Source organism: Lepidochelys kempii, chromosome 9, assembly GCF_965140285.1.
Source record: "Lepidochelys kempii isolate rLepKem1 chromosome 9, rLepKem1.hap1, whole genome shotgun sequence".
NCBI classification, from domain to species: domain Eukaryota; kingdom Metazoa; phylum Chordata; order Testudines; family Cheloniidae; genus Lepidochelys; species Lepidochelys kempii.
The window spans coordinates 79,909,628-79,935,958 of record NC_136388.1 but is presented as its reverse complement, the minus strand read 5'-3'; the positions used below and the strand labels follow the sequence as shown (position 1 = coordinate 79,935,958).

Below are 26,331 nucleotides of genomic sequence, written 5' to 3'. Positions count from 1 at the left end.
CCCATGAGGCAACGATCATAAAGTGACCTCTTGAAAACTCGTGGCGAACGGGGGAAGTCCCGGATGACTGGAAAAAGGCTAATGTAGTGCCAATCTTTAAAAAAGGGAAGAAGGAGGATCCTGGGAACTACAGGCCAGTCAGCCTCACTTCAGTCCCTGGAAAAATCATGGAGCAGGTCCTCAAAGAATCAATCCTGAAGCACTTACATGAGAGGAAAGTGATCAGGAACAGTCAGCATGGATTCACCAAGGGAAAGTCATGCCTGACTAATCTAATCACCTTCTATGATGAGATTACTGGTTCTGTGGATGAAGGGAAAGCAGTGGATACATTGTATCTTGACTTTAGCAAAGCTTTTGACACGGTCTCCCACACTATTCTTGTCAGCAAGTTAAGGAAGTATGGGCTGGATGAATGCACTATAAGGTGGGTAGAAAGTTGGCTAGATTGTCGGGCTCAACGGGTAGTGATCAATGGCTCCATGTCTAGTTGGCAGCCGGTGTCAAGTGGAGTGCCCCAATATCTTCATAAATGATCTGGAGGATGGTGTGGATTGCACTCTCAGCAAATTTGCAGATGATACTAAACTGGGAGGAGTGGTAGATATGCTGGAGGGCAGGGATAGGATACAGAGGGACCTAGACAAATTGGAGGATTGGGCCAAAAGAAATCTGATGAGGTTCAATAAGGATAAGTGCAGGGTCCTGCACTTAGGACGGAAGAACCCAATGCACAGCTACAGGCTAGGGACCGAATGGCTAGGCAGCAGTTCTGCGGAAAAGGACCTAGGGGTGACAGTGGACGAGAAGCTGGATATGAGCCAGCAGTGTGCCCTTGTTGCCAAGAAGGCCAATGGCATTTTGGGATGTATACGTAGGGGCATAGCGAGCAGATCGAGGGACGTGATCGTCCCCCTCTATTCGACATTGGTGAGGCCTCATCTGGAGTACTGTGTCCAGTTTTGGGCCCCACACTACAAGAAGGATGTGGATAAATTGGAGAGAGTCCAGCGAAGGGCAACATAAATGATTAGGGGTCTGGAACACATGAGTTATGAGGAGAGGCTGAAGGAACTGGGATTGTTTAGTCTGCAGAAGAGAAGAATGAGGGGGGATTTGATAGCTGCTTTCAACTACCTGAGAGGTGGTTCCAGAGAGGATGGTTCTAGACTATTCTCAGTGGTGGAAGAGGACAGGACAAGGAGTAATGGTCTCAAGTTGCAGTGGGGGAGGTTTAGGTTGGATATTAGGACAAACTTTTTCACTAGGAGGGTGGTGAAACACTGGAATGCGTTGCCTAGGGAGGTGGTGGAATCTCCTTCCTTAGAAGTTTTTAAGGTCAGGCTTGACAAAGCCCTGGCTGGGATGATTTAATTGGGTATGGGTCCTGCTTTTGAGCAGGGGGTTGGACTAGATGACCTCCTGAGGTCCCTTCCAACCCTGATATTCTATGATTCTATGATTGATTCTATGATTCAAGTTGAGGGTGTTGGTTAGTCCCACAACAGGAGACCCTGATGGATGCTAACCTCATAGAGAATAGATTGGATATGACAAAAATCAGAATGTATTGTGGAATTATTTGGAGAATAGAGGTGACCTAAGAGTGTCAGCTGCCTCTAGGACAGTTGGGGAGATTGTTTGGACTATCTGGGCCAAACTCTGCTCTCAACAGAAGGAGCATAAGTGACCGTGCTACTGGAGAGGAGATCACAGCCTTCTTCTTGGAAAGTCAGTGCCTATGAGCAAGGAATTGAGAGGAAACAAGGCCTGTTGTTTGCCTATTGAGACAAATTGGTTTAGAAGATTTGTTCAATCCTAGAAGACCCATTATATTCACCCATCCACCTGCCCATCTGTGTTCTATATAATCATGGATTCATAGAAGTGATGGGCTGAAAGGGATCTCAAGAAGTCAACAAGTCCAGCCCCCTGTGCTGAGGTAGAACCAAGTAAACCTAGACCACCCTTGACCTGTGTTTGTCCAACCTGTTCTTAAAAACCTCCAGTGATAGGGATTCCACAACTTCCCTTGGAAGCCTATTTCAGAGTTTAAAGTACGCTTATAGTTTGAAAGTTTTCCCTAATATCTAACCTGAAGCTTCCTTGCTGCAAATTAAGCCCACTACTTCTTGTTCTACCTTCAGCGGACAAGGAAAACAATTGATTTCTGTCTTCTTGATAACAACCATTAACATATTTGAAGACTGTTATCAGGTCTCTTACATAGTCTTTTTTTTCAAAACTAAACATGACCAGTTTTTTAACCTTTCCTCATAGGTCAGGTTTTCTAAACCCTTTATCATTTTTGTTGCTCTCCTCTGGACTTGCTCCAATTTTTCCGCATCTTTCCTAAAGTGTGGTGCCCAGAATTGGACATAGTACCTCAGCTGAGGCCTCAGCACTGCCAACTAGAGTGGGACAATTATCTTGTGTCTTACATACAACATTACTGTAATATACCCCAGAATGATAGCTTTTTTCACAGCTGCATCACATTGTTGACTCATATTCAGTGTGATCCACTATCCCCCCAGATCCTTTTCAGCAGTACTATCACCCAGCCAGTTATTTCCCATTTTGAAGTTTTTCGTTTGATTTTTCCTTCCTAAGTGAAGTACTTTTCACTTGTCTTTCCTGAATATCATTTTGTTGATTTCAGACCAATTCTCTAATTTGTCAAGCTTGTTTTTAATGCTAAACCTGCCCTCCAAAGTGTTTGCAACTGCTCCCAGGTTGGTGTCATCTGCAAATTTTATAAGCACACTCTCCACTCCATTACCCAGGTCATTAATGAAAATATTGACTAATACCAGGACTGATCCCTGTGGTACTCCACTTGATACACCCTCCCAGTTTGATAACTACTCTTTGAGTCTGGTCTTTCAACCAGTTGTGCACCCACTTTATAGTAATTTCATCTAGACCACATTTCCCTAGTTGGCTTATAAGAATGTCATGTGAAACTGTGTCAAAGCCTTAGTAAAATCAAGATATATCATGTCTATTGCTATTCCACTATCCGTTAGGTCAGTCACCCTGTCAAAAAAGGAAATTAGGTTGGTTTGGCATGATTTGTTCTTGACAAATCCTTGCTGGCTAGTCCTTATAACCCCATTGTCCCTTAGGTGCTTACAAATTAATTGTTTGATTTGTTCCAATATCTTCTAGTACCAAAGTTGTTTTCTAGGTGACAGGTTGGAGGGATACAAAGAGGGACACCAGCTAAAGGGGGGTACGTGACCTCCCATGCGACCTGCACGTTAAGGACAGCTATAGTATTCTGTTGTGTCTGTCCCACTAATGACTGGTGATAATTTTTAAGTCTGCTGAAGCTGGAGAATGAGTTCAGGATGATACAGGCACAGTGAGAAGGATTCTTATACATTTGCAGTACTCTGGAAACATAGTTCTTTCAGAGTACTGAAAATGACTCCAAGATCTCTTTCTTGATGGGTAACAGCTAATTTAGGCACCACCATTTTGTATGTATTGTTGGGATTATAATTTGCCATGTGCATTACTTTGCATTTAACATTAATTTCATCTGCCATTTTGTTGCCAAGTCACCCAGTTTTATGTGATCCCTTTGTAACTCTTTGCAGTCTGTTTTGGACTTCACTATCTTGAGTAATTTTGTATCATCTGCAAACTTTGCCACCTCACTGTTTACCCTGTTTTGCAGATCATTTATGAATATGTTGAACAGCACTGGTCCCAGTACAGACCCCTGTGGACACCTCTATTTATTTCTCTTCATTCTAAAAATGGATCATTTATTCCTATCCTTTGTTTCCTGTCTTTTAAATGGAGTGCCTGGGAATGCTTTCAGGATCATCTAATGATCCTTAATTAAACTTAATGACAAGCCTTTTGTTATCTTAATTACCCTGTCTCTGTTTATAAACAAACTCCCTGCTCCAAGGGCAGAGGGTGTTAACAGCACAGAACTCATCACATTTCACACTCAAACTCTGACTCCTGGGTCCTGCTGGGCCCTTCCCCTCCCCGGCCAGGCAATTGGGGAGAGGCAGGTGGCCCTTTGCCCCTCCCCACACCATGTCTGCCCTCTCCATTTGTCTGGGACCTCACCCATCTTACATGGGTTCTCGAAGAAATTTGCTAATGGTTTCAAGGTTGCTTCAGCCAGTTCCTTAAGAACTGTAGGATGAATTTCATCCGGCCCTGCCAACTGGAATATATCTAACATATCTAAATATTCTTAACATGTTCTTTCCCTATTTTGGCTTGCCTTTCTTCCCCCTTGTTGATAATATTAATTATGTTGAGTATTTGGTCACTATAAATTTTTTTAGTGAAGTCTGAAGCAAAATAGGCATTAAACAACTCTGCCCTCTTGATGTCATCAGTTATTAGCTCTTCTTCCCTACTAAGCAGAGGACCTACCCTTTCCTTTGTCTTTCTCTTTCTCCTAATGTATTTAAATAACCCCTTCTTATTGTCTTTTATATAAAATGATGGGGTCTAAATTAGCTGTTTCAACTCAAGAAAGAGATCTTGCAGTCATTGTGGATAGTTCTCTGAAAACATCCACTCAACGTGCTGCGGCAGTCAAAAAAAAGTGAACAGAATGCTGGGAATAATTACAAAAGGGATAGATAATAGGACAGAAAATGCATCAATATAAATCCATGGTACACCCACATCTTGAATACTGTGCGCAGATGTGGTCGCCCCATCTCAAAAAAGATATTTTGGAGTTGGAAAAGGTTCAGAAAAAGGCAACAAAAATGATTAGGGGTATGGAACGGCTTCTGTATGAGGAGAGATTAATAAGACTGGGACTTTTCAGTTTGGAAAAGAGATGGCTGAGGGGAGATATCATTGAGGTCTATAAAATCATGACTGGTGTAGAAAAAGTAGGTAAGGAAGTGTAGATAAGCCTTACTTCTCATAACACAAGAACTAGGCGGTCACAAAATGAAACTAATAGGCAGCAGGTTTAAAACAAATAAAAGGAAGCATTTCTTCACACAATGCACAGTCAACCTGTGGAACTCCTTGCCAGAGGATGTTGTAAAGGCCAAGAACTAGATAAATTCCTGGTAAATTCATGGAGGATAGGTCCATCAATGGCTATTAGCCAGGGTGGGTAGGAATGGTGTCCCTTGCCTCTGTTTGCCAGAAGCTGGGAATGAGTGAAAGGAGATGGACCACTTGATGATTACCTGTTCTGTTCATTCCCTCTGGGGCACCTGACACTAGCCACTGTTGGAAGACAGGATACTGGGCAGATAGACCTTTGGTCTGACCCAGTAGGGCAATTCTTATATTCTTATGTCTTCTATGTTCCTTGCTAGATGTAATTCATTCTGTGCCTTAGCCTTTCTGATTTTGTCCCTATAAGATTGTGCTATTCTTTTGTATTCTCTTTAGCAATTTGTCCATGTTTCCGCTCTTTGTTGGATTTCTTTTGAATTTTCAGATCATTAAAGAGCTTCTGATGGAACCATATAGGCCTCTTATTATTCTTCCTTTTTTTTACATTGGAATAGTTGGCAGTTGTGTGTTTAATATTGTCTCTTTGAGAAACTGCCACATCTCTTAAACTCTTAATACCTTAGATTTTCTTCCCATCGGACCTTATACCAGTTCTCTGAATGTGTTAAAGTCTCCTTTTTTGAAGTCCAGTTGTCTTTATCATGATGCTCTCACTCCTTCCTTTCTTCTGAATTACAAAATTTATCATTTCATGATCACTTTCACCCCAATTGCCTTCTATATTCAGATTTGTAACCAATTCCTCCCTGTTGTTCAGAATCAAGTCTAAAATGGCTGGCCTCCAGGTTATGTTTTGCCACTTTCTGAAACAAAAAAGTTGTCCCACTACATTTATTAGAAATTTTGTGTTTTGCCATATTACTTTTCCAAAGGATGTCCCCCATTATTACCAGGTCATGTGTTTTGGATATTTGTGTTGTTTGTTCTGTAAATACCTCATTAACCTCCTCTTCCTTATTTGGTGATTTATAGTAGACTCCTACCATGATATCACCCCTATTTTTCCCCCTTTAATCTTTATTCAGAGACATTTGACTGGTCTGCCTCTCACTTCTTTCTAGATCTCTGAACAAGTGTATATATTCTGGATGTCTAAGGCAACACCTTCTCCCTTTTCCCCTGCCTGTTCTATCTGTACAAGCTATATTCCTCTAGACCAATATTCCAATCATGAGATTTATCTCGCCAAGTCTCTGTGATGCCAGTGAAGTTATAATTTAGCTTATGTACTAATCCTTCTAGCTCTTTCAGTTTATTCCCCATATTCCTTGCATTTGTATATAGACATCTAAGATGTTGAGCAGATTCCCCCATGGATTTCTCTCTTGTTGTTCCTATAACCCTACTGTAATTTGTCATGTCCCCCTCCCCGCCCCCAACATCTAGTTCTCTGTTAAGGTTACCTTTTTTTATGCTTACCTGTGGGCTTTTGTCACCTGCCCCTTTGAGTCTCGTGTAATAGCCAAAGGCTCACACTGTAACCCAGATTCTCTTATTGGCCCCCTTTTCCCTTCACAAATCACATGAAGGCAGAGGCTGCTGACAAGGGATTTTCAAATGCCTAAAAAGCAATGAGGAACCCACTGAAAGGCAATGGGAGTGGGATGTCTAGCATCTAAACCCTCCCCCATCGGTTTATAAAGGATTATCAAGGGACAGCACAGCAAGAGGAGACGTATGTGACTCTTACCACAGTAACGTTGAGAGCCATTGCTCCTTCTCTTCAGAGGAGCTGAGAAGAAAAAGAGAGGCAAAATATTAAATAATGGCTAAATGACTAATAGCGTTTGGAGACTCTACCAGGCTTTGCTTATATTTAGCCGTCAGTCTCAGTTCCTTCCTGGAAGCCCTAGAACAAAAGTGCAGTCCTTTCCTGGTTCTGTTCTATTTTAACAAAAGGAAATAATAATAATAAAACCCCAAGAGCAGCCGAGCTGAACTAGATTTCCTGGCCAACCTGAGGGGTGTTCAGATAAGGAACAAATATCTTTCTGTGACGGAGTTAGCAAGTCATGTGTGTCTTTATTTTTTTGTAATGACCTTTAATTGATATTTTGTTTCTACTATCATTTCCTTTCCTATGCTTACAATTCCTAGAAGCCTTCGCTGGCAGTATTGGTCACTAATATCTCCATTGCTATGGTTTGGATAAAAAAAGAAAAATAAGAGATCTATCCAGGCGACATACGCCTGAGGCCTCCAGTGCAGGAATTGTGTGCACATGGCATAATAAAGTGAAAAGCAGCATCCTCACTGTTCAGAAGGGATGGAACAACAAGTGTGAAATGAGTTGGTGGATCCCAGTTCCTTTGCTGCCAAGCCAATTGTCCAAAGCACAAACATCAGCAGTGCCTTAGCACTGACTAGCACTCCTTGCTGGCTATCAGCCAAAAGGACAAGGATTGAATGATCCATGGAGACTGAAATACCCTCCTATCCCTGCATGATTGGGACACACTGGTGGACAAAAGTGTGTGAAGGAAGCTTGCATTGTAGCTTCCCACAGGGTACCAGATATGTGGTTCTCCAGGGCTGTCATTCTGGCATCTTTCACCAGCATAATTCACCTCTCCCTAATAATAAAATGTGGGCAGAAAAACAGCCTGCAGGGGCATAACTAAAGATGAAAACGCCATTTTCACTGAACAGCCTGGAGTTCTTTTCAGAAAGTGCCATATGTGCCCTGTTCCCGTATGCTGTGAGGTTAGTCAAGATGATCTTAATATGTGAATATTTACCCAGTGAGTATTTACCTGCAAATGTTTTATTTTAAAATGGATTGGATGTCTTTAATGCAACAGGAAAACAGGGGTTGGTTGAAAGAACTCCTCACAGGGAAGGAGAGATAAGGAGGGACATGGGAAGAATTCGTTGCACTCTTTAGGGTCCATAAAACTGCACTGATCTGGCTAGTGTGCATATGCACCAGAGGCCTATCCTGAGTGGAATCAGAGCCGCTCAATTGTGTGCCATAACCCCACTCCATCTAAGGTACTTACACAGCTGCCATTACCATAATATCTGAGCAGCTCACAATCTTTAGTGCATTTATCCTCACAACGTTCCTGTGAGGTACAGATGTACAATTAGGAGTAACTGAGGCCCAGAGACTCTACAGGTGTGTCTACACAGCCAGTGGCAGGGAGCTCCCAGCCTGAGATGACAGACTTGGACTAGTGGGGCCTCTGCTAGCACTGTGAAAGTAGTTGTGTAGACAGGGCGTTGAAGTTGTAGCTGGGGCTGAAGCTCAGGCTCTGAACCCAGTCCCCCACCCCTAGGCTTCAGAGCCTCAGCTCCAGCCTGAGACACAACTTCAAAGCACTGTCGACCCAGCTATTTTAGGGCATAACCCAAATCTGTCGACCCAGGCTGGGAGGTTCATTGCTGTGGGCTGTGTACACAACCCTAAGTAACTTCCTTAAGGTCACAGAGGAAGCTTGTCGTAGAACCAGGACCTGAAGCTAGGTCTTGCACATCGCCCCTGAACTATCCTTCTTCACTTTCGCTGTGTTGCTAATAGTTAACAGACATTCTTCTTTAGCTCATTTAATGAGGGTCTGTATTTCTGGAACAGGGGCTCAGAGTTCTAGACTCTCTGTCATCATTTAGTTCTAAACGTGCAGCATCGTGGTAGCTGCAAGCCTGCAATGCAGTGGGTTTGTTACTGTGCAGTGATACCTGAAGGAGACAACAAAATTGGTGGTAGGCCAGCCAATGACAAACGAATTCTCAGGGCTCATCTTTTTCTCGGACACTTCGTTGAGACAGGATCCAGTCCATACTTCACTCAGGCGCACCTGCTTCTTCAGCTTCAAGCTGGAGGAGGACCTGGAATTCAAACCAGAGATTGATTAGGCTAATGGGACTGGCTAGAAAGAGGCATAGCACACATACAGACTTCCTTGTCCATATCCATTGATGCCTCTGAACTGACATCTCAAGTATCCCAAGCCTTAGTCTTACCAAACTATGTGCCATACCATAGTGGTTTTGTGATTCAGACAAATTACTACCCACAGACAAGTAAGCATTGTTGAGATCAGCTAAGCTATTTACCTATGAGCTAAATAGGAACTGAAGAGAACTAGCCAAAAGATGAATTAATTTTCTGTCTTCTGCATGGAGCCCCTTTCACTCCATTTCCTCAGCACCGGCAAGAATGCCATGTCACTTCTTCAAGGAGTCTCATGAAGCAAAGGGCAAACTTACTTAGTTCAGATCATGTTGCTTTATGAAAATGCAGTGATAAATTAAGGGTAGACATTCCAAGCAGTGGCTAACACATTTCTTGGGGTGGAATGGGGAACTTGCAAAATTTTAGAAGCTCCTTTAAAAATGTGGCTGTCCTGGTACCCTGATCCACAAATGCCCTTGATCCTGGTTTACACTGGCTACTAGATGTGAGACATAACCCTTGTGTAGCTTGCCCACATTCTCTTACTTGGACTTGGCAATGACCAGCATGTCACTGAAGAGGAACAAATGTCTCTCCTGGGTCTGCAGTCCCATGGTAAGCTGTACCCTCTCATCCAAGATGAAAACAGAATTTGGGTTACTGAAAGCCCCGGTTGGTAGCCCATTGTCTGGGTGCGATGAGGAAAGAGTAATTTCCCTGGAAAAAAATCATCATATGAATTGTGCAATTATTGCAACTCCCATAGACTTTGTTAATAACCCAATAGACTGATGGCTATTTCATTTCTTCTCACATAGGCTCAGACTCAGCTTAATGAAAGCTGTCTATATATTTTATACTGAATATGGAGGAAATCCTGAGGTCCTTACTCAGTTTTCACTTTACTCTGGCAAGAATACTGTTATCTGAGTAAAGATCTCAGATTGTGATCCTATGAGTGGAAAGGGGGCTGAGATGCATGCATGAGATCATTCATCAGCAGGGAGTGCAGGCAAATTTGCAGTGTAGTTGATCAGTTCTGTTTTTATCAATGCTAGTTCCCTCCACACCAAATTGCTTGTCCGTGTCTGGGCTGTAGCATGATGAATATTTACTGTGTATACTAGTCTAGTTCCATTCACCTGATTCAGGGATCTGGCTATGATTTTATAAAAACACTTTGACATCTACTGATTAAAAAAGCTATATAAGAGCTAGGTATTATTGTAATCCAACTATTTTTGTTGCTACTTTAGGCTGATTTTGGTGCAATATTTTGCCAAAGAAAGAATGGCTCCTATATCTCTATTGAACTCAATAAGCAGTTGCTGGAATTAAACTTACTCATGCAAACTAGCAAAATGTAATAACTCCACCATTTTATTATTCTTTTCCCTTCCCATCTCAAAATTCTCAAGTATGAATTGCATATGCTCTCTCCTACTCTATTAATTTAGCAATAAATGCAGCAATGGCACACTGTGAAAAATGTCACAGAATCATCAGTAAGAGAGGTGGGACAGATCTTCATCTCTACTGCTACCCTAGCTGTAGTATGTGGGATTGCCTCTACTGAATATGCACAGGTGCTCTCCCCAGACTGTCTGCAAGATCAAAGCACCATTGGTGGTGTGAATACACAATCAGTCCTAGTTGGATTTATTAGTCTCATAGAAATGGCTGTAAATGTAAAGTTTTCAGCGAGATGGACACAACAGGCCAGACTCTGCCACCTTTACTCCTGTAGAGTAGTACCTTAGTCTGAGTGATCCCATTAAAATCAACAATACTGAACAAAGCTCTATACTTATAGGCTGAGATTTTCATATTATTGGCCTAACTCTGCTGCCAGTACTCAAGACTAAAGCTGCTCACTGGCTTTAAAGGGAGCAGGGCTAAGCCAACACAAACAGCTTTTGAAAATCCCACCTGCAGAGTCCCTGAACAGCTGCATTCTTGCAGGCTGGAGTCTCTGGCTTGTCCCAGCCTGGCACTCTTATGCTCACAGACAAGCACATAAGCCTGTTGCCTCTCCAAGTAAAAAGATAAGTTCACTTTAAAACATGCCCATGAAAGCTTCCCCTGTGTGTCAGTGGAGCAGTAGAGACAGGAACACCAAGCAATCTCAGCAGTGATTTCTTAATGCTGGAGAAGTTACAAGGTTTGGTAAACACAACAGAAGAGTAGCAACGACTACAACAAAAATTCACCAATGCTCTGGTGGCCCAAGTAAAGACGGCATTGTACCAGCTCCCTCTGAGGCAATACATCATGAGAAATGTTTAGAGCTTCCCTCCCCTTGCAAAGATGTTCTCCAGCCAAATAAAGTCAAGAATTTGTTTCTCTTTTTGAGTCAGTGTGATATTGGCGGGAGGGGGGGGGGAGTTGAGGGAGGGAAGCAAAAGCATTTCTGAGACCACATTACTTGGGCTAGAGATGTAGATGATGGTATTTCTGCAATTTATTTTAAACCACCCTAAAAGATTGGCTTCTGTCTTAACATTTCACAAAAGCAGGACTTACTCCCAAGCAGTTAAATACAGGGTGAAAGGAAACTGCTGCTCTTGGATAGGGTTGCCTGGTGCAAAATGTAAATCACTTAAGTTTTTATCTTTTAAACAAATATTTATTTTAACTAAGCAAATCCCTGCAGCAATGTTATTTATGAGGATGTTATCAGAACCAAACAGAGAAAGAGCCTGACATTCCTTTATCTGTTGTCTAATTGTTACACTGTGCAGGGTGGGGAGAAACTGCCTGAACCCTAAGATGGTTATTCTCCCATCAAAGGGCTGAGAGGCTTGGCTACTGTATAGCACTTGATATTTCAGCACAAGAGTTGGAAGGTCAGTGTGTTATACTTGACGACAATAAACACTAGAAGTCTGGGTGCTTTATATCTGAAGAAATTAAAGTCAAGTGGGGGCACTGGATGGCTCCAGACCATACAAGTGGGAAAAGGAGCTTTTCACATTAGGTCACCAGTTAATACAATCGCCCAGGTTGGTAGCAAATGAAAGCTGTTACCATCTGAAAAGTGACCTGTATGAAATGAGTCTAGACGAGTCTGTCCAGTTCCTCGTGGAAATGTGCCCATAGCTCAAAACCAACCATCATATTGACAGTTTTAGCAGAGAAGGCGAGGACAGAATGGGTCACAAACAGTGAATTCCCGTCTCTCCCCTGAAGTGAGCTGGGCATGGAAGCACATTGGTGGAATGATACAGAGAACTCACGCTGCCCTGCTCCTCACTGCACCTGCTCTGAGGATAACTAACCAGGGCTGCCAACCCACCATCTCTGCATTCACTTCCAACACTTACGCCTTTGGTATCGCTGCCCATCCTTACCCCTCTTGTTGGGCGACTGAATAATTGTCTCTGTCTGTTCCTCTCATCTGGGTGCCATTTTAATTCTTCCCATTTTCTAGATTTGATTAAGAGTTTCCAGACTCAAACCATTGCCTGTGATTGTAGTGAAAGTCCCATGTGTGCCCTGACCCTGATCTCCCCTAAGCAAGTTGGCCACTGACTCCAGCAGGAGCAAGCCCAGCCCCTAAAGGGCTTCTCTGTACCAAGAGACTCTGTTTTGACACTTGTCAATGCTGTTTTTCACCAATGGCTGCAGATCACTGGCACCAATAACCAAGGACAGAGGAGTCCTTCAAGTGAAGGTCTGCTCTGGGAAGCTTGTATTTCCAAAGTTTGCTTCTGTCTCATTCTTCCATTACATCAGTAACTTCGTTTCTTAGGGCATCTCTGTTTCAGCTTCTCATACTATTTCCCGTTGCTGGTTAGATGGCAGACTAAACAGCAATGAATCCATCAGGCAAACATCCATTGACTTCCCAGTTGGAATTACACAAAGAAGCTGAGAGAAGGTTTATCTCATTTAGAGCAGGGCGAGAAAGTGAAATGGAGGATTGGAATTTTTGTTCCTTGTTGGTTTTTGACATTTTTTTTTAAAAGTAAAAATTCCTGATTTCTTTTAAGGGACTCACTGGCCATCTGTTGTTTGGCTTCCAGAGAGAACACAGTCAGGCTGCTATGACTAACTAAATATTTATTATATGTGTGGCTTGGCTATTCACATACAAACTTCACCTTAACGTTGGCTGCTTTTCCATGCAGTAAAGTCTAGATTCTGACCTGCGTTACACCAGTGTAAGCCCGGAGTGACTCCACTGAGGGCAATTGAGTTATTCTGGATTTACATCTGTGTAGGTGAGATCACAGTCTGGCACTACATGTTTTCAGCATCACATTTTTAAAGCATGTTCCAAAAAGGAAACGGGAACCCCTCCAGATGGGAGGTCTGTCCAGACACTACTGGCCCCTGGTATCGACAGCTGAATTAAAACATGGGTTAGCAAATCTATTTGATTTGATTTTTTTTTTATTTGTAAAAGTGGGCTAAAGCTTTGGTGGGGATATTGAGGAGATGATTCCTTACCTGGAATGGGATTTGGACTTGTTGAGAGCTTTGCTAATGGCAGAAGGGGTGGAGCGTCTCCTTTGGACTATGGGCTTCATGTTCTGTGGGAGAAAGACATATTCCAGTTAGTGTACCAGAACCCACTCTGCACTCAGTTTACCACTGCGGCTCTGTTTATTGCCTTCTGTTTTTTTATATGCAATTTCTTTTTCTCTAGTTACCACTCACTGACCCTAGATATAGAAAGCAACACGAATTGTGCTTCCACTGAAGTTTCACTTCCTTTCCTTGCTATTCAAACACTCATAAGTTTTCACATTTACTCAAGAGATTCAAGATTTTCCTAACTGGAAAAATATCCAGCTTTCACAGCCAAAAATCAAAGTGAGTAAGAGTAATGGGCTGAAATAGAGCAGAGGAGAATTTAGGCTGAATATCAGGAAAAACGACCTAACATTCATGTCTAGTAGACAGTGGAACAGTAAGAGAAATAATGGAAACCCCATTTGAAACTGGATTGGACAAAGCCATATATAGGGAGCAATCATTTATTGGCTGGAGGGTTGGATGAGATTACCTAATAGGGCTCCTCTATCTCTAATTACTATGATTCATGGATTCAGTATACAGCCTATTATTAACACCCCTAAGATCGTGTCTCTCTTCAGAACCACTCATCATTTGTAATTGTCTGAACCAGAGAAATCTTATCTGCCATGTGAATGAAGTGACTATTACAATGATCCTTGTCAGTTTGAAGGATAAGGCCTCCAGTGAATATGTGTGTGTGTTGGGGAGAGCTCTTTTATTTTTTCAGTAAATTTTGTGCTGGGGAAAGATGCCAAATTTCCAGCCTGGTGACAAATCTTGGAATCACTAATACTACTTGCAGAGTAAAGCACTACTAACTGAGAGTAAGGGTGGCAGAAAAAGTTACCCTAAACAGCTCAGCACCTCTATTTCCAGCTTTAAGAACCCATTAGCAGAGAGTATGTTAAGAATTATAAATCATGGTACATCGGCATGGGTGGGAAGTTCGATTAGAGAGGGAGTGTTCCTTCTCTAAGGGAACATTCCACCAGAAGGACCACTCATGTCCCCACCACCCATGAGGTCAGCCAGGGATAAAACTGGCTATCAGGGAAAGACACCTCTAAGCTCATTGAAACACTTGCTCTCTTTTCTTGATAACACTCTTTTTGAGAATGCAGGGGAAAGTAAGTTTCTACCCTCCTTGTTTTATGTAATTAATTAATTAATTACATAATAAAAGCATATTTATTTGTATAGAGCCAAAAGCTTGTTAGCTGTTTTGTAGTCATGTAGGAAGACAAGGTTCCTGCCCCAAAAGAGGTAGCAATTTAAATACAATCTGAATACACTGCATGGTCTTCCTCAAGAAGGCACCTTTTATTATCTGTCTAGTGTCTAAACTATGCTCATCACCATGGTAACTGAACTCCTTTCCTCTTCCTATAATCCCCTGCTTCATTCACCACACACCTTTCATCATCTACAACAAATGAGGTGGGAAGTCCTGCAGATGAAAGTCTCCTTTACTTCATAACCCTGATTCACACCCCCAGAGCAGGTCCATCCTGTGCACTGTCTAAAGCAGAGGTCCTGTGGAAAAAACAGTGTGTGATCATGTAACTAAAGACTGGATCATAATGCATATGCACAAGGGGGCTGAATTAAGTTGCCCAGACAAACTTAATTCAGGTATTTCCTAACTTTCAAGTGTGTATGTGTATCACTATTAAGGTTGCAAAGTCAAGCACTTGAAAGTATATATATATATATATATATATATATATATATATATACACACCTCTCCCTTTCCCCTGATGTGACTCTGCTAAGCAAAGAGCCATTTCTGTCCTTAAGGTTTCACAGAGGGAACTGAATAAAAATAACATCATCTCAAAAATGTTTGTTTAAAAAAAGAAGAGGCCATGCTGAGAGGGAACATCTGGCTTTCAGAGGTACCCAAGTGGGATAAAATGTTCTTACAAAACATGATACAGTAAAGCAGCAATCATGCAATATCTTAGGGAGGGGAGACCAGGGTTGGGGGTGGGCTCAGCAGTCTTCAGTTAGAGATGTGACTAGTGTTAATGCAGTAGAACATCTGCGAAGAGTTGATACATATAGCCCAACACTTTGGGGCAGGGAGACTAATGTGTCACCTAAAACTGTTTTAATAATATTATATGCACCTGGCCCCTTTCAGCCCCCCAAAATCTCAAAGCACATTACAAGCCACTGGTATGTAAAGGAATCACTTACCGGTGTGCAGTCTCCTCTGTGGCATAATGTGGCAGCTGTTTAGCAGTACATATCAACACCACAAAGGATAGACAGTGTGGAAGAATGTCTTATCTCAATTAAAGTTCAGGCAGTCTGAATGTAATTACCCAAAGTGGAGTGTGGCCAGAATTCTTGGGAATAGCATTGTGGGTTTTTGGATAACCATAAATGGTTTCATATCTTATCTGAACACCTGCCGCACAGCAGTCTCAGAAGCACTGGATCCATATTGACTTAGCAGGAAGAACCTAACTGACCAATTCATTGACACCACGCCCAGCAGCAAGTAGGTGGAGGTCTCAAATCCATGTGACCAGGCTTAATCTGAGGTGTTATGGCTACAAGAGGGCATGCCTCTCACTCACTGATTCCAGCCAAAAGCCTTTTGCTGTATTGAGGTTGTTTTATTTGGGTCAGGCTCTAATTCAATAAAGAAAAGGTAGCCTGGGTTGGAAATCCATTTGAGATACAGAGCTGGCTCTTGGCAAACTAGAAAAATCTCTCTCCCAACCCTGTACCAGAGTTTTGCTGCCCTAGCCAATTATTTTGCTGCCCTAGCCAATCACCTGTTCAGCTTCTAGTAGCATTACCCAAATGTCGCAATAAGATAGTACAATGGGCAATTTGCCAGGGGCATAGGGCATGGACCTAACTGGCATAACTTTAGAAATATTTATGCTTTGACTCTTATCTTTCTTGGTAGATGGAAAGAAATTACTGTTCAGGAGCAATATACTACAAACCTACAATTGTTCAGCTTTTCCTCTCCTTCCAGAGAGCACCAGGCTGTGCTTCCCATTTTAAGGTGCATCAGGCTATACCTAGGGTAATGTTTTGACCATCGGTGGTTTATAAGACAGCTTTGCTAATGCAATCCTCAAGAGGCTTTCAGACATGGAAATAAGTCTCATAACTCCTTGGATATTCTTCCAGTGATGCACTGCCATGTACAAAAAGTGCTCTGGACACTGCTTGTTTCTGGAGATCATTATGCAATCCTCATCCGGAGTTTGTTAACTCCTGGAATTCTGGACTGAACTTCTAGGAGGTCCTACCCTATGGACTACAACATAATGGCTACCAGAGCCCTCTGACCCCATTTACCAGCATGCTTGGAGTCCAAGTAGGAGCAGAATGGACTAGAAACTCCTGCTGAGGCCATTCGGAGGCTTCTACATGGGGTGATATAGCAGGCAGTTTGCTGGGCCAGTGATGAGCCAGGGCTGCTCAGCGCCTCAGTGTGAGGGGACAGCCTGACTCGGAGACAAAGAGACTCAGTTTAGTTTCAGTTTTAAGCTTCGAGTAATTGGGAGCTGAGAGGCAAGCAGGGCAGCTCAGGGAATCGCTGATAAACTCCCCTCCCCACAAAGGTTAAGGGTGGCTTTGAAATGCTGTGGGAGCTAGTGCATGGGTCAGGCAGCAGTTCTAGGCCCATAGAGACCAGAGTTCTGAGTGGCAGAGACTTGACCCAACGCCAGCTCCCAAAACCCCAAAAGGACTGCCCCCTGCCTCCTCTGTGCCAGCACATTTCCCTGCTGCAGGGAGCTGCCAGGGTCTTTCCTGTGATGTTCAGCTGAAACTCTTTTCCCAATGAAAATTCATATTAGTATTGTAAATGAAAAATTTCATTTCCTATGAAATTTTCCTTTTATTGTGAAAAAAATTAAAAAATTGATTTTCAATAAAATTTTGAGGATTAAAAAGATTTTTTGTTTGTTTTACGGAGGTATCTGTGAAAAATGTTTGGTTATTGTTTTTTCATTGAAAAACCTGAAAAAAAAAATCTGAAAAGTACTTGCTCTTTTCCAATTAGCTGTAGTGTCTAACATTCACTTCTAGTCCTTTTGTGGTACAGACATGGATCATTAACTACTCATTGCTCACTCAGACCAGGAGTGATATTTTGGCACTGGTTCAGGGTTTAAAATAGCAAGTCCCAGATCTCTCAGCAGTGCCATTTCCCTGTGAACATTTTATTTCCCAAGAATGCTATTATATAACTTGTGTTACTTATACAACAAGGATATTATACAGCACACATGAAGGCTCTTTGGCATGTTCTAACTCATAAGCATGCTAAGCTTCAGTAATAAGGTGTAGGACAAGCAGCTTTATTCAATGCATGCAACTTGGCTACAGCACTGCTATAGAGAACTGACTAACCACTCCCACAGTGTCCTGTGCCTGTATGTACTGGGTGTCACATAAAACCTGAGCTGGACTCTTCAGGAGGCTGTCTATGCTTTGGTTGTTCCAAAGTCCTCATACAGCACATGGACTAGTTTCTCTCTGGAAAGTTACCCTCCCTTCACTAAAAGAAAAGGAGTACTTATGGCACCTTAGAGACTAACCAATTTATTTGAGCATGAGCTTTCGTGAGCTACAGCTCACTTCATTGGATGCATACCGTGGAAACTGCAGTAGACATTATATACACACAGAGACCATGTGTATATAATGTGTGTATATAATGTCTACTGCAGTTTCCACGGTATGCATCCGATGAAGTGAGCTGTAGCTCACGAAAGCTCATGCTCAAATAAATTGGTTAGTCTCTAAGGTGCCACAAGTACTCCTTTTCTTTTTGCAAAGACAGACTAAAACGGCTGTTACTCTGAAACCTCCCTTCACTGTGTTCCAAATTAAATTAAAATTTAAGGAAACAGTCAAAGCTCCAGTATCTTGGTTTAGACTTGTGTCTAGTTCACAAGAAACTCCTGGAACAATCCCAGGCCTTTTTAAAATCTCTGGATGAATAAAGGAGAGTTCCGAGTATTCTCTGCCTGCAACAGGGCTGGAAACGCCACAGAACAGCCTCTCCCATGGTACCTCAGAGCTACTGCCTTTCTGTTGAAATGAAGAGTTGAGAGGCAACATATAAATTAAAATCTAGCCCAGTCAAAACAAGTTAATCTCACTTTTATCACATCAGAATCCGTTTGGGTGAAGGTACAAGTCAGTTATTTTATCCCAACTGCCTCTCCAGAGGTTAGTTCTCATGTATGCTATTTCATTGTGGCCCAGCAGAGTGCAGGGCTATGAGTCTGAACTGCTGGGCCCTTATCCTGGTTCTGATTCTGAGTGGCTTTGGTCAAGCCACTTTCCTTCTTTAGTAACAGACAGGGGCCTCACACAGATGTGATGAGGATTCATTAGTTAAAGGTGTACTTTGAGTTTCTTGGGTGATGTGCTATGGATGTTAAGAGCTGGGCTCAAGAAGACATCTGCATGCATAATAGTAAGAATATTTATTGATTCTATAAAAGCCAGCAACAAAGCTGTGTATCCTTCAGTGTCATCTACTGGCACCTTGTCTATTAACTATTTGCATATCTGCTGACTTCTCATGTACAGTGCACTCCTGTGACAACAGAAGTGCTAGTTCTGAACGGGCTAAAGTGCATGTGTATCATTGCCTTCTACTGGATAGAACCAGCATTGTTATATCACAGACCCCATGCTGCTAACAACTAACAGCCATTCTCCTTTACCTCAACTGGCAGAGGCCTATGCTTCTGAAGTTCTACCTCCACTGTCACCATTGAGTTCCAACCGGCTCAGTGAGATCTCTGGCTCTGTTCCACAATCATTATTTGAAGAGGTGGAGGGAAACTCTCTCCTGCATCATCTGACGTTATGCTGAGCAGCGGTTCTAGACTGAAGTGAGTACAGTTCAAATTAACCAAGCACTTGAATTTGAAAGCTGTCACAGAGAGGCAGCACGATCTTCCCGCTGTTTTGTTGCCATAGCAACTGATTCACGTTTACTCAACATACTTCCAAAGTGCTTGTACACTTGCAACACTCTGGGCTGTGTTTGTACATTACTTATCCCAGAGCTGCCAATTTTAGCTGTGTATTTCTTGGCACTGGCAAGAGTTGTGAGTCGAATATCCCTCATTCCAAACCCATGTATGGCCTACAATATCAAGTCAGCCTGCCAGTGCAAACTGAGTGTTTTTTTTTTTTACCCCCCATCCCATTGACCTCTGTGCTCAAGTGTTATTATCCAGACCACTAACTTGGGATGGAGCAGAAGAAAAATACACCTGCTGAGTGCAGGGTTGATTTTCCTTCTGACATTGTATGGACAGAACGGACGTCAAGCAAGACACACTCAATGTGCCTGCGCCTTTATTAACGCATTCCTGGTTGGGTCATGGACTTTCTCCATCTGCCCTTCAGGAAAGAAGCACTGTGTGCTGACATCATGGAGTTGCCACATGTTACTCAACTTCTAGAGATGATACAAACTTCAGAGTTCAGATGTGATTCCAGACCTGAGCTTCTCTAGAGTTCATGGATGTTTGGATCTGGGGGTTTCCTGCACATCTTCACTGCAAAGGGATCTCACCAGGCCTAACAAGCCAAGGAGAGTCAGGCCTGGGCACTACTTGTGAATCCAGGTGCTACAGGAAGCAGTGTTGGTTAATCAATAAATGGTTTTAGAGAAAGGGGCACTCTTCTCTCTGAGTCAGTTCTCAGATACTCTGGAGAGGAGAAGCTTATTGTATATAGATATATATACAAAATATCTAGAGAGAGAGAACCAGTGTCACAGCAAGACGGTAGCAGTGGAGGTGTGCAAATTCACAGTTTATATTTCACATGAATATCACACCCCTCAAATTTCACTTTTTGCCAAATTTTAGGCGATGTGAGTCAGTTTACAAAGAAAACCTGCCAAAGCTCACTCTCCCCCATGTCTCTGAAGCAAAGCCAAAGCCAGTTTGAACTGGTCTATTTTTCAATAGGAAAATAGGTCCACTTTGCTCAAAAGAATTCATGTACCGAAGCAGGTTTTTCTGAGTTTTAAGTTTGTGAAGAAATGTAAACTCTGAGTAGTTTTGCATTCCATTACAAATATTACAGCCTCTCCAGTTAGGAGGCACCCTGCTGCCAGAGGTGCTGTCTTTCAGATGAAACACAAAACCAAAGTCCTGGTGGTTCCGTATCATTACATTACATTACAAAGCACTTTGGATTAGAGTAAGGATGATGTTAGTATCACAAATGGCCTTTTCTTGAGTGCTTTCTGCCTACCAAAATGTTCCCTGCAGTTTCACTTGGAGCGTGTTTTCTGTCCAGACCTGAGGAATAATGTTAATTAACTCATGACTGTCACCCCAGAGGTGGCTGTATCACTTTGATGGATTCCGTGATTAATTTATACACTGTAAAGTCACCGTGCAGATATAACATCATTATGAAATGTCTGAAGGGGCTTTATTCAAGAATCAAGTAAAAGTAGAAGAAGAATAAACCAAAAACTTGGGCTCAGATCCATCCATATGAAATCAATTGCTGCTTCCCTTCCAGTTAATGACGACTTTGTGTTACCAGCAGCATTCCAACAAAAGTCTCTTGACGTGAGACTCTTTTGCCATCTGTTCCATGATCTCTTCTCTTCTGTTTATGTGAATGGCAGACAGTCTCGCAAAGTGCTTTTAGATGTTCCATTTGCCTTTTATTTAGAGAATCAAGAGACAGAAAGAGTGAAAGAGATGAAAGCTTTGTGTGAATGGAAATCTGGAATTAGACCACCTTGAAAACAATGACTGGTCATTTTATGATGACTTATGTCTAATCAGTTTCCTTTTAAAGTGACTTTAGGGCTGGGGAAAGGTGCTGGCTTAAATACCATGGAGAATGAAGTCCTGCTATTTATGTGCAGTGTGGAATATAGGGTATATGGAATAATAGTTAGCATGGGGGAATGGGAGCCAGGAAATCTTGATTCTAGTCCTGACTACCACGGTTCACTGCATGACCTTTGGGAAGGCATCTCACCTATCTGTAAAATGGGGGTAGCAGTTCCAGCACCTTTCCAAGCCCTCAGATATTCAAATGAAAAGCTGCTTCTGCAGTGCAGCGCAAACTACACACACTGCCACATGCCTCACTCCTGTTCCCCAGGAGTCCCTCTGGTGGTGTAAGAGGAGTGTTTTCACAGTCTTGCTCTCCTTACTGAGCTGCTATTAGAAGAAGAAAAGACTCCCAAATTCTCATCCAAATGTGATCCTTCAAATAGATTTGTTTTGAGTTTGGGTCTGGAGCAGGACAAAGGAGTGTCTGTTTTCTCCAAATCAGTTCCCCTATGCCTGCCTGGGCTCCTATCGGGTGAAAGAAGCAATATTCAGCACAAGCATGATGATGATGATCATTATGATGCATTGTTAGTTGATTTCCTTGCATTTGTCAGCAACAGACAGGTCAATGTAACCCGTATGGTGACAGAGCCCAGCCAGGAGCAGATTTTAATGAAACAGCCTCTCTGGGAAAATGTGTTTTGTATGAACCAGTTCCTGACACCAACAGCTGCTTCCTGTACCAGCCTGCTTGCATGCAGCTCACATCCTTCCAGGATTCTCTCACTAAATGCCACTGATCATGGAGAAGGCTGCACTGAGGTCCCAGTGCCCAGGGCGGGGAGATGTTGGGTCAAAGTGGAGGGGCTGAAAAACTCCCCCGAACTTTCTATATTTGCTCCCAAGCGAGTGACTGACAGTTGGGTAGGGGTCAAAATGGAGGTAAAAGGTGACAAATTTCAAAACACACCTCGCAGTTAAATCCCAGGCTGGTCTACTCCACAAAACAAAACAAAGGACACGGGACCAGATCCTGAGCTGAGGTCAACTGGTATGTAGCTCCATTGAAGTCAATTGCCCTTGGCCATTTACATCTGCTGAGGAGCCAACCTGAAATGAGTGGATTCTCAGGGGAAACTTTAATTTCCCCAGAGCTCAGAACATTCTTCTTCTGGTTTGTAAGGATAAGTAAAGGCAATAAAAGAGAGAGGGGTTTGGAATTACACTGCTGCTTTGGCAGTTACTAGGATACTTATGCTCAGATAGGAAAGTGAAGTTGATCTTCAGTAACAAGCAATGGCCAAAAGCTGTTGCCCCTTTTGCCAGGACATTTCAGTTCCTTGCTTGTATAGGCAGCATAGGTTAAAGTGGCAAAAAAGCCTCCAAAATTGCTCCTGAACATATCTGAGAGTGCATTTTGGGGACAACAATCACTTGCAGGTGCAGATCAACAGGGCCCGATTCTCCCATCTTGAACCTTGAACTTTCATTTGCACATGTCTGAAGTGCTTGCAAAATGCCAACATGCAGCTCTACCTCCTCTCTGAAAAGGTGGAGGTGACAGAACAAGGTACAAGGCAGGGGAGAGTCAGGCCCCTAGAATTTTGAAATTTAAACAAGGGATTACTCTTGCAAGCCTCTGCCCCCCACCCAGTGGGGGACTGCCACAACTGCAGTCCTGGCTAGCACCTCCCAAAAGGGTTAAGTAGAGACAAAGAGCAAGTGGAACCCTGACCTCATCCCACCTTTTGCACAGACAGAGACAGGGAGCATACACTGTCTCTTCCTGAGTTGAGGGGCAGGAGGCAAACCCCCTGCTCAGGGAGGTCCTTCAGAAGGCACCATCTCTCCCAGAGGCACAATGCTTCCCAGTGTCGCACTTGAGTGGCTCAGTTCCATTCTTCTGCCAGTGCATGCCTGTGCCTCTATTTTTCAGACAGATTTTGCTGCTTGATGGTGTGGTTACTTGGTGTTTGTGCATCTAGAAATCATTATTATGACCAAACATATACCCTCACTAAGGCCAGTGAATAGCTCAGGGAAATTCCTTCACGTACCTGAGCAGTAATACTCAGGAGGACCATACATTGAGGAGTCCTGGCTCACATAAGTAATGCCACTGAAGCGAAGAAGAGTAAGGCTCATGCAATACAGCCCTCCATGTGCTAAAGCAAAGGAACCAGGTAGCCGGGGGATGCTTTATATTTTGGAGTGTTACATTCCCATGCACACATCCCTGAGGCTGTCTGCCCCTCCATGCAGGATGGCCAAGGGGCAGACTCCTCTGTTGGTTAGGGCAGATGATGGGAATCAGGATCCTGGGTTCTACTCCCCCCTCTACGCTACCTAGACCGTATGTGGCTGCCAAGTGAGGGGGGAGGGAAAAAGAGAATCCTCTCTTTGAGAAGCTAGCGGCAGGATCAGCCAAACTGTAGCCCTTGCTCTCAGGGACGTGTGATGTTCTCACTGGGAGCACAGCCCCCTGAAAGCTTGTAAAGTAGGCAGCACCCCCGCCATGCATTGGTGGAGGAGGGTATGCTGCATCCTTCAAAGAACTGTAGAATTTGTGTGCTCCCCTGCACACAGGAGCACCCTGGAAAGTACTCTGCTCTGTGCAGGCACCACATCTCTGGTACTCCCTCTGTGGCACTGCCATTTATCCCTGTCTGCCTGTATGGCACAATCTAGCCTTTACTGACTATGGACAACTTACATCGCCTCACTTTCCCCATCTGTAAAATGGGGCCAATAATGTACTTCCCTGACTCATAAGGGTCTCTGAGGCACAGATAATTAAATGCTGTGAATCACATTGAGATCCTGGGTTCAGGGATAAGTCTGGGAAAATTTCAGGTTCAGACTTGTTGACTCTGAACTCTTGTAAGCTGTTGACACCAGAAGCTGAAATCATGGGACAATAGGGCACGTCTGGCCACAGGCTGCACCTTTGTCGTGCTCTACTTTCACTCATGAACTAAGAGGGAAAAACGGTTTCCTTCTTCCTTTTTGGGTGCCCAGAACTCTGGTTCTATTATCTGCAACCTCTGCTACTCTCCTCTCTCTGCTTCTGTGCTGTGCTGGACTTTGCTGGCAAACATGACCCCATGTCAGATATTCCATGCCACAGCACGGGGTGGGCCTCATCCTAATTTTCAGAATACCCAGGAGAAAATGAAATGGGCTAAACTTGTGGTGTTACTCTGCCAGGTTTTCATTTCAGGGACAACAACATTTTACTGTCTGGAGGACTTGCCACTTGCATTCAACTGTGATTCTCTTCTTTCTTCAGCTACTCCAGTCCCAGGAATGAATGCCACATTGGGGTGTTTGTATTATACAAGGCCATAACCTCTGTTCCAGGGGCATGTGTGTGTGTGTGTGTGTGTATGTAAGTAGGGACAGGACAGCTTTATAATAGACAAGCAAACGCCGTCTTGGAAAAAAGATGACTTGTTTTTAGAGTTCCCTTTTAGTACTTAGCCTACTTGTAGGCCAGCACCCAAACAACAACTCTATATGATCATGATTGAGTTTCCACCATTGCAAGAAGTTGGATGCTGCCCAGTCTCAGAAAAGATTCCATTGGTTTTTTTTTTTTATATCTTCTCTAGACATACGCTAATGCTTTGACAAGTTTCAGAGTAGCAGCCATGTTAGTCTATTCACAAAAAGAAAAGGAGGACTTGTGGCACTTTAGAGACTAACCAATTTATTTGAGCATAAGCTTTCGTGAGCTACAGCTCACTTCATCGGATGCATGCTGTAGCTCACAAAAGCTTATGTTCAAATAAATTTGTTAGTCTCTAAGGTGCCACAAGTACTCCTTTTCTTTTTATTAATGCTTTGCTTTTCTATAGTATCTTCCATCTGAGGATCTTAAAGCACTTTACAAACATGAATCAACTAAGTCTTACAGCATCCTTGTTACATACAGTAGACAGGCATTAGAGTGCCCACTTTAAACATGGGGAAACTAAGGCTCAAAAAGTCTTAAGTAACTAACACAAGATAGCACAAAGAAGCAGTAACAGAGCTAGAAACAGGTCTCCTCACTCCAGTCCGCTCCTCTAATCACTAGAAACATTCCCCATAATTATTATTACAACTTATTAATTGTAAACAACCACAAGTGAGACCCAGTCCCTGCCCCAGGACTTTACATTCTAATCTAGACAGACACCACACTAATAATGTAAGGAGTGAGTGGGAGAATAGGCGCAGACAGTCAGAGAAGATTAATCTTATACAATATTGTAACTAATCTTTGGCCACTCAGAAATTCCTGGCATCAGGGATTGAACTCAGATTATCCTGCTCCAAAAGTACAGACCCTTGCCACCTGAGCTGAAGGAGAATCTCCATTAACAACAAACAGTATAGGGCTTATGACGTAGAGTTAAGAGTTCTGAATCATCCAGTAGAATGCTGTGGTTCATATCCATACTAGCCAATTCATGTGACTATCCTGTAACTATCGCCCATATTGTTGCTCTGAAAATCTTCCAGTCACAACACCATCACATTTTGAGTGCTTTACTGGCTAATATCACAAGTTAAAAACTGACCAGCCTAGCTGTGCCATATTACTTCATGTCAGGTAAGGACATTTTAGTATTTCATGTTATTTCACTTTGAAAGGGAAAACTATTCCATACTCAGAAGGGAGGTGCCAGTGGAAAGCAGCCGTTTTATTAGTTCTTGGGATGGATTTTGCCAGCAGAGGCATATGGTAAAGCATTCACTTTTCCCTATGAACAACAATCAGGCTTCTTTAGCCCTTCAGCCTCTTCTTGGAGTCACAATTAGACCAATTAGTCAAAGGAGGAAGCATAAATAACACTGGGTGGCCACAGCATGTTATTTGGGGACAAAAGGCCCGTCAGAGAAAGAGCCAGCTTAGGGTGAACTGAGAGCTAAGAAGGTTGGTTGTATATATTTATTTGAGCTGTTTTACACAAGCTCTTTTTCACTTGGCATTTTACTAATAGCTTTTCTTTACTTTTTTTCCTCCAAAAGAAAAAAATCCAAATCCAAACATTTCTTAAAATAAGCAGAGCCTGATGGTGCTAAATCACATCTGAA

The 26,331-nt window shown here is 42.8% G+C and overlaps 1 protein-coding gene across 3 annotated transcripts in view; it reads right to left on the bottom strand.

Moving 5' to 3' along the window:
• LOC140917696 (uncharacterized) overlaps positions 1-26,331 on the bottom strand; it is a 57,276-nt gene that overhangs the window by 17,414 nt on the left and 13,531 nt on the right. The window contains exons 1-6 of one of the 3 annotated variants that reach the window (XM_073361009.2): positions 15,641-15,750; positions 14,855-14,974; positions 13,370-13,452; positions 9,464-9,634; positions 8,701-8,850; positions 6,713-6,754 (exon numbers count right to left, since the gene is read on the bottom strand). In XM_073361009.2, the coding sequence (XP_073217110.2) occupies positions 6,713-6,754; positions 8,701-8,850; positions 9,464-9,634; positions 13,370-13,449 (443 nt within the window). In that variant the 5' untranslated portion in view covers positions 13,450-13,452; positions 14,855-14,974; positions 15,641-15,750. Of the gene's footprint in view, positions 1-6,712; positions 6,755-8,700; positions 8,851-9,463; positions 9,635-13,369; positions 13,453-14,854; positions 14,975-15,640; positions 15,751-26,331 lie in introns of those variants that run through there. The other 2 variants (XM_073361007.2, XM_073361006.2) reach the window with 2 other exon arrangements.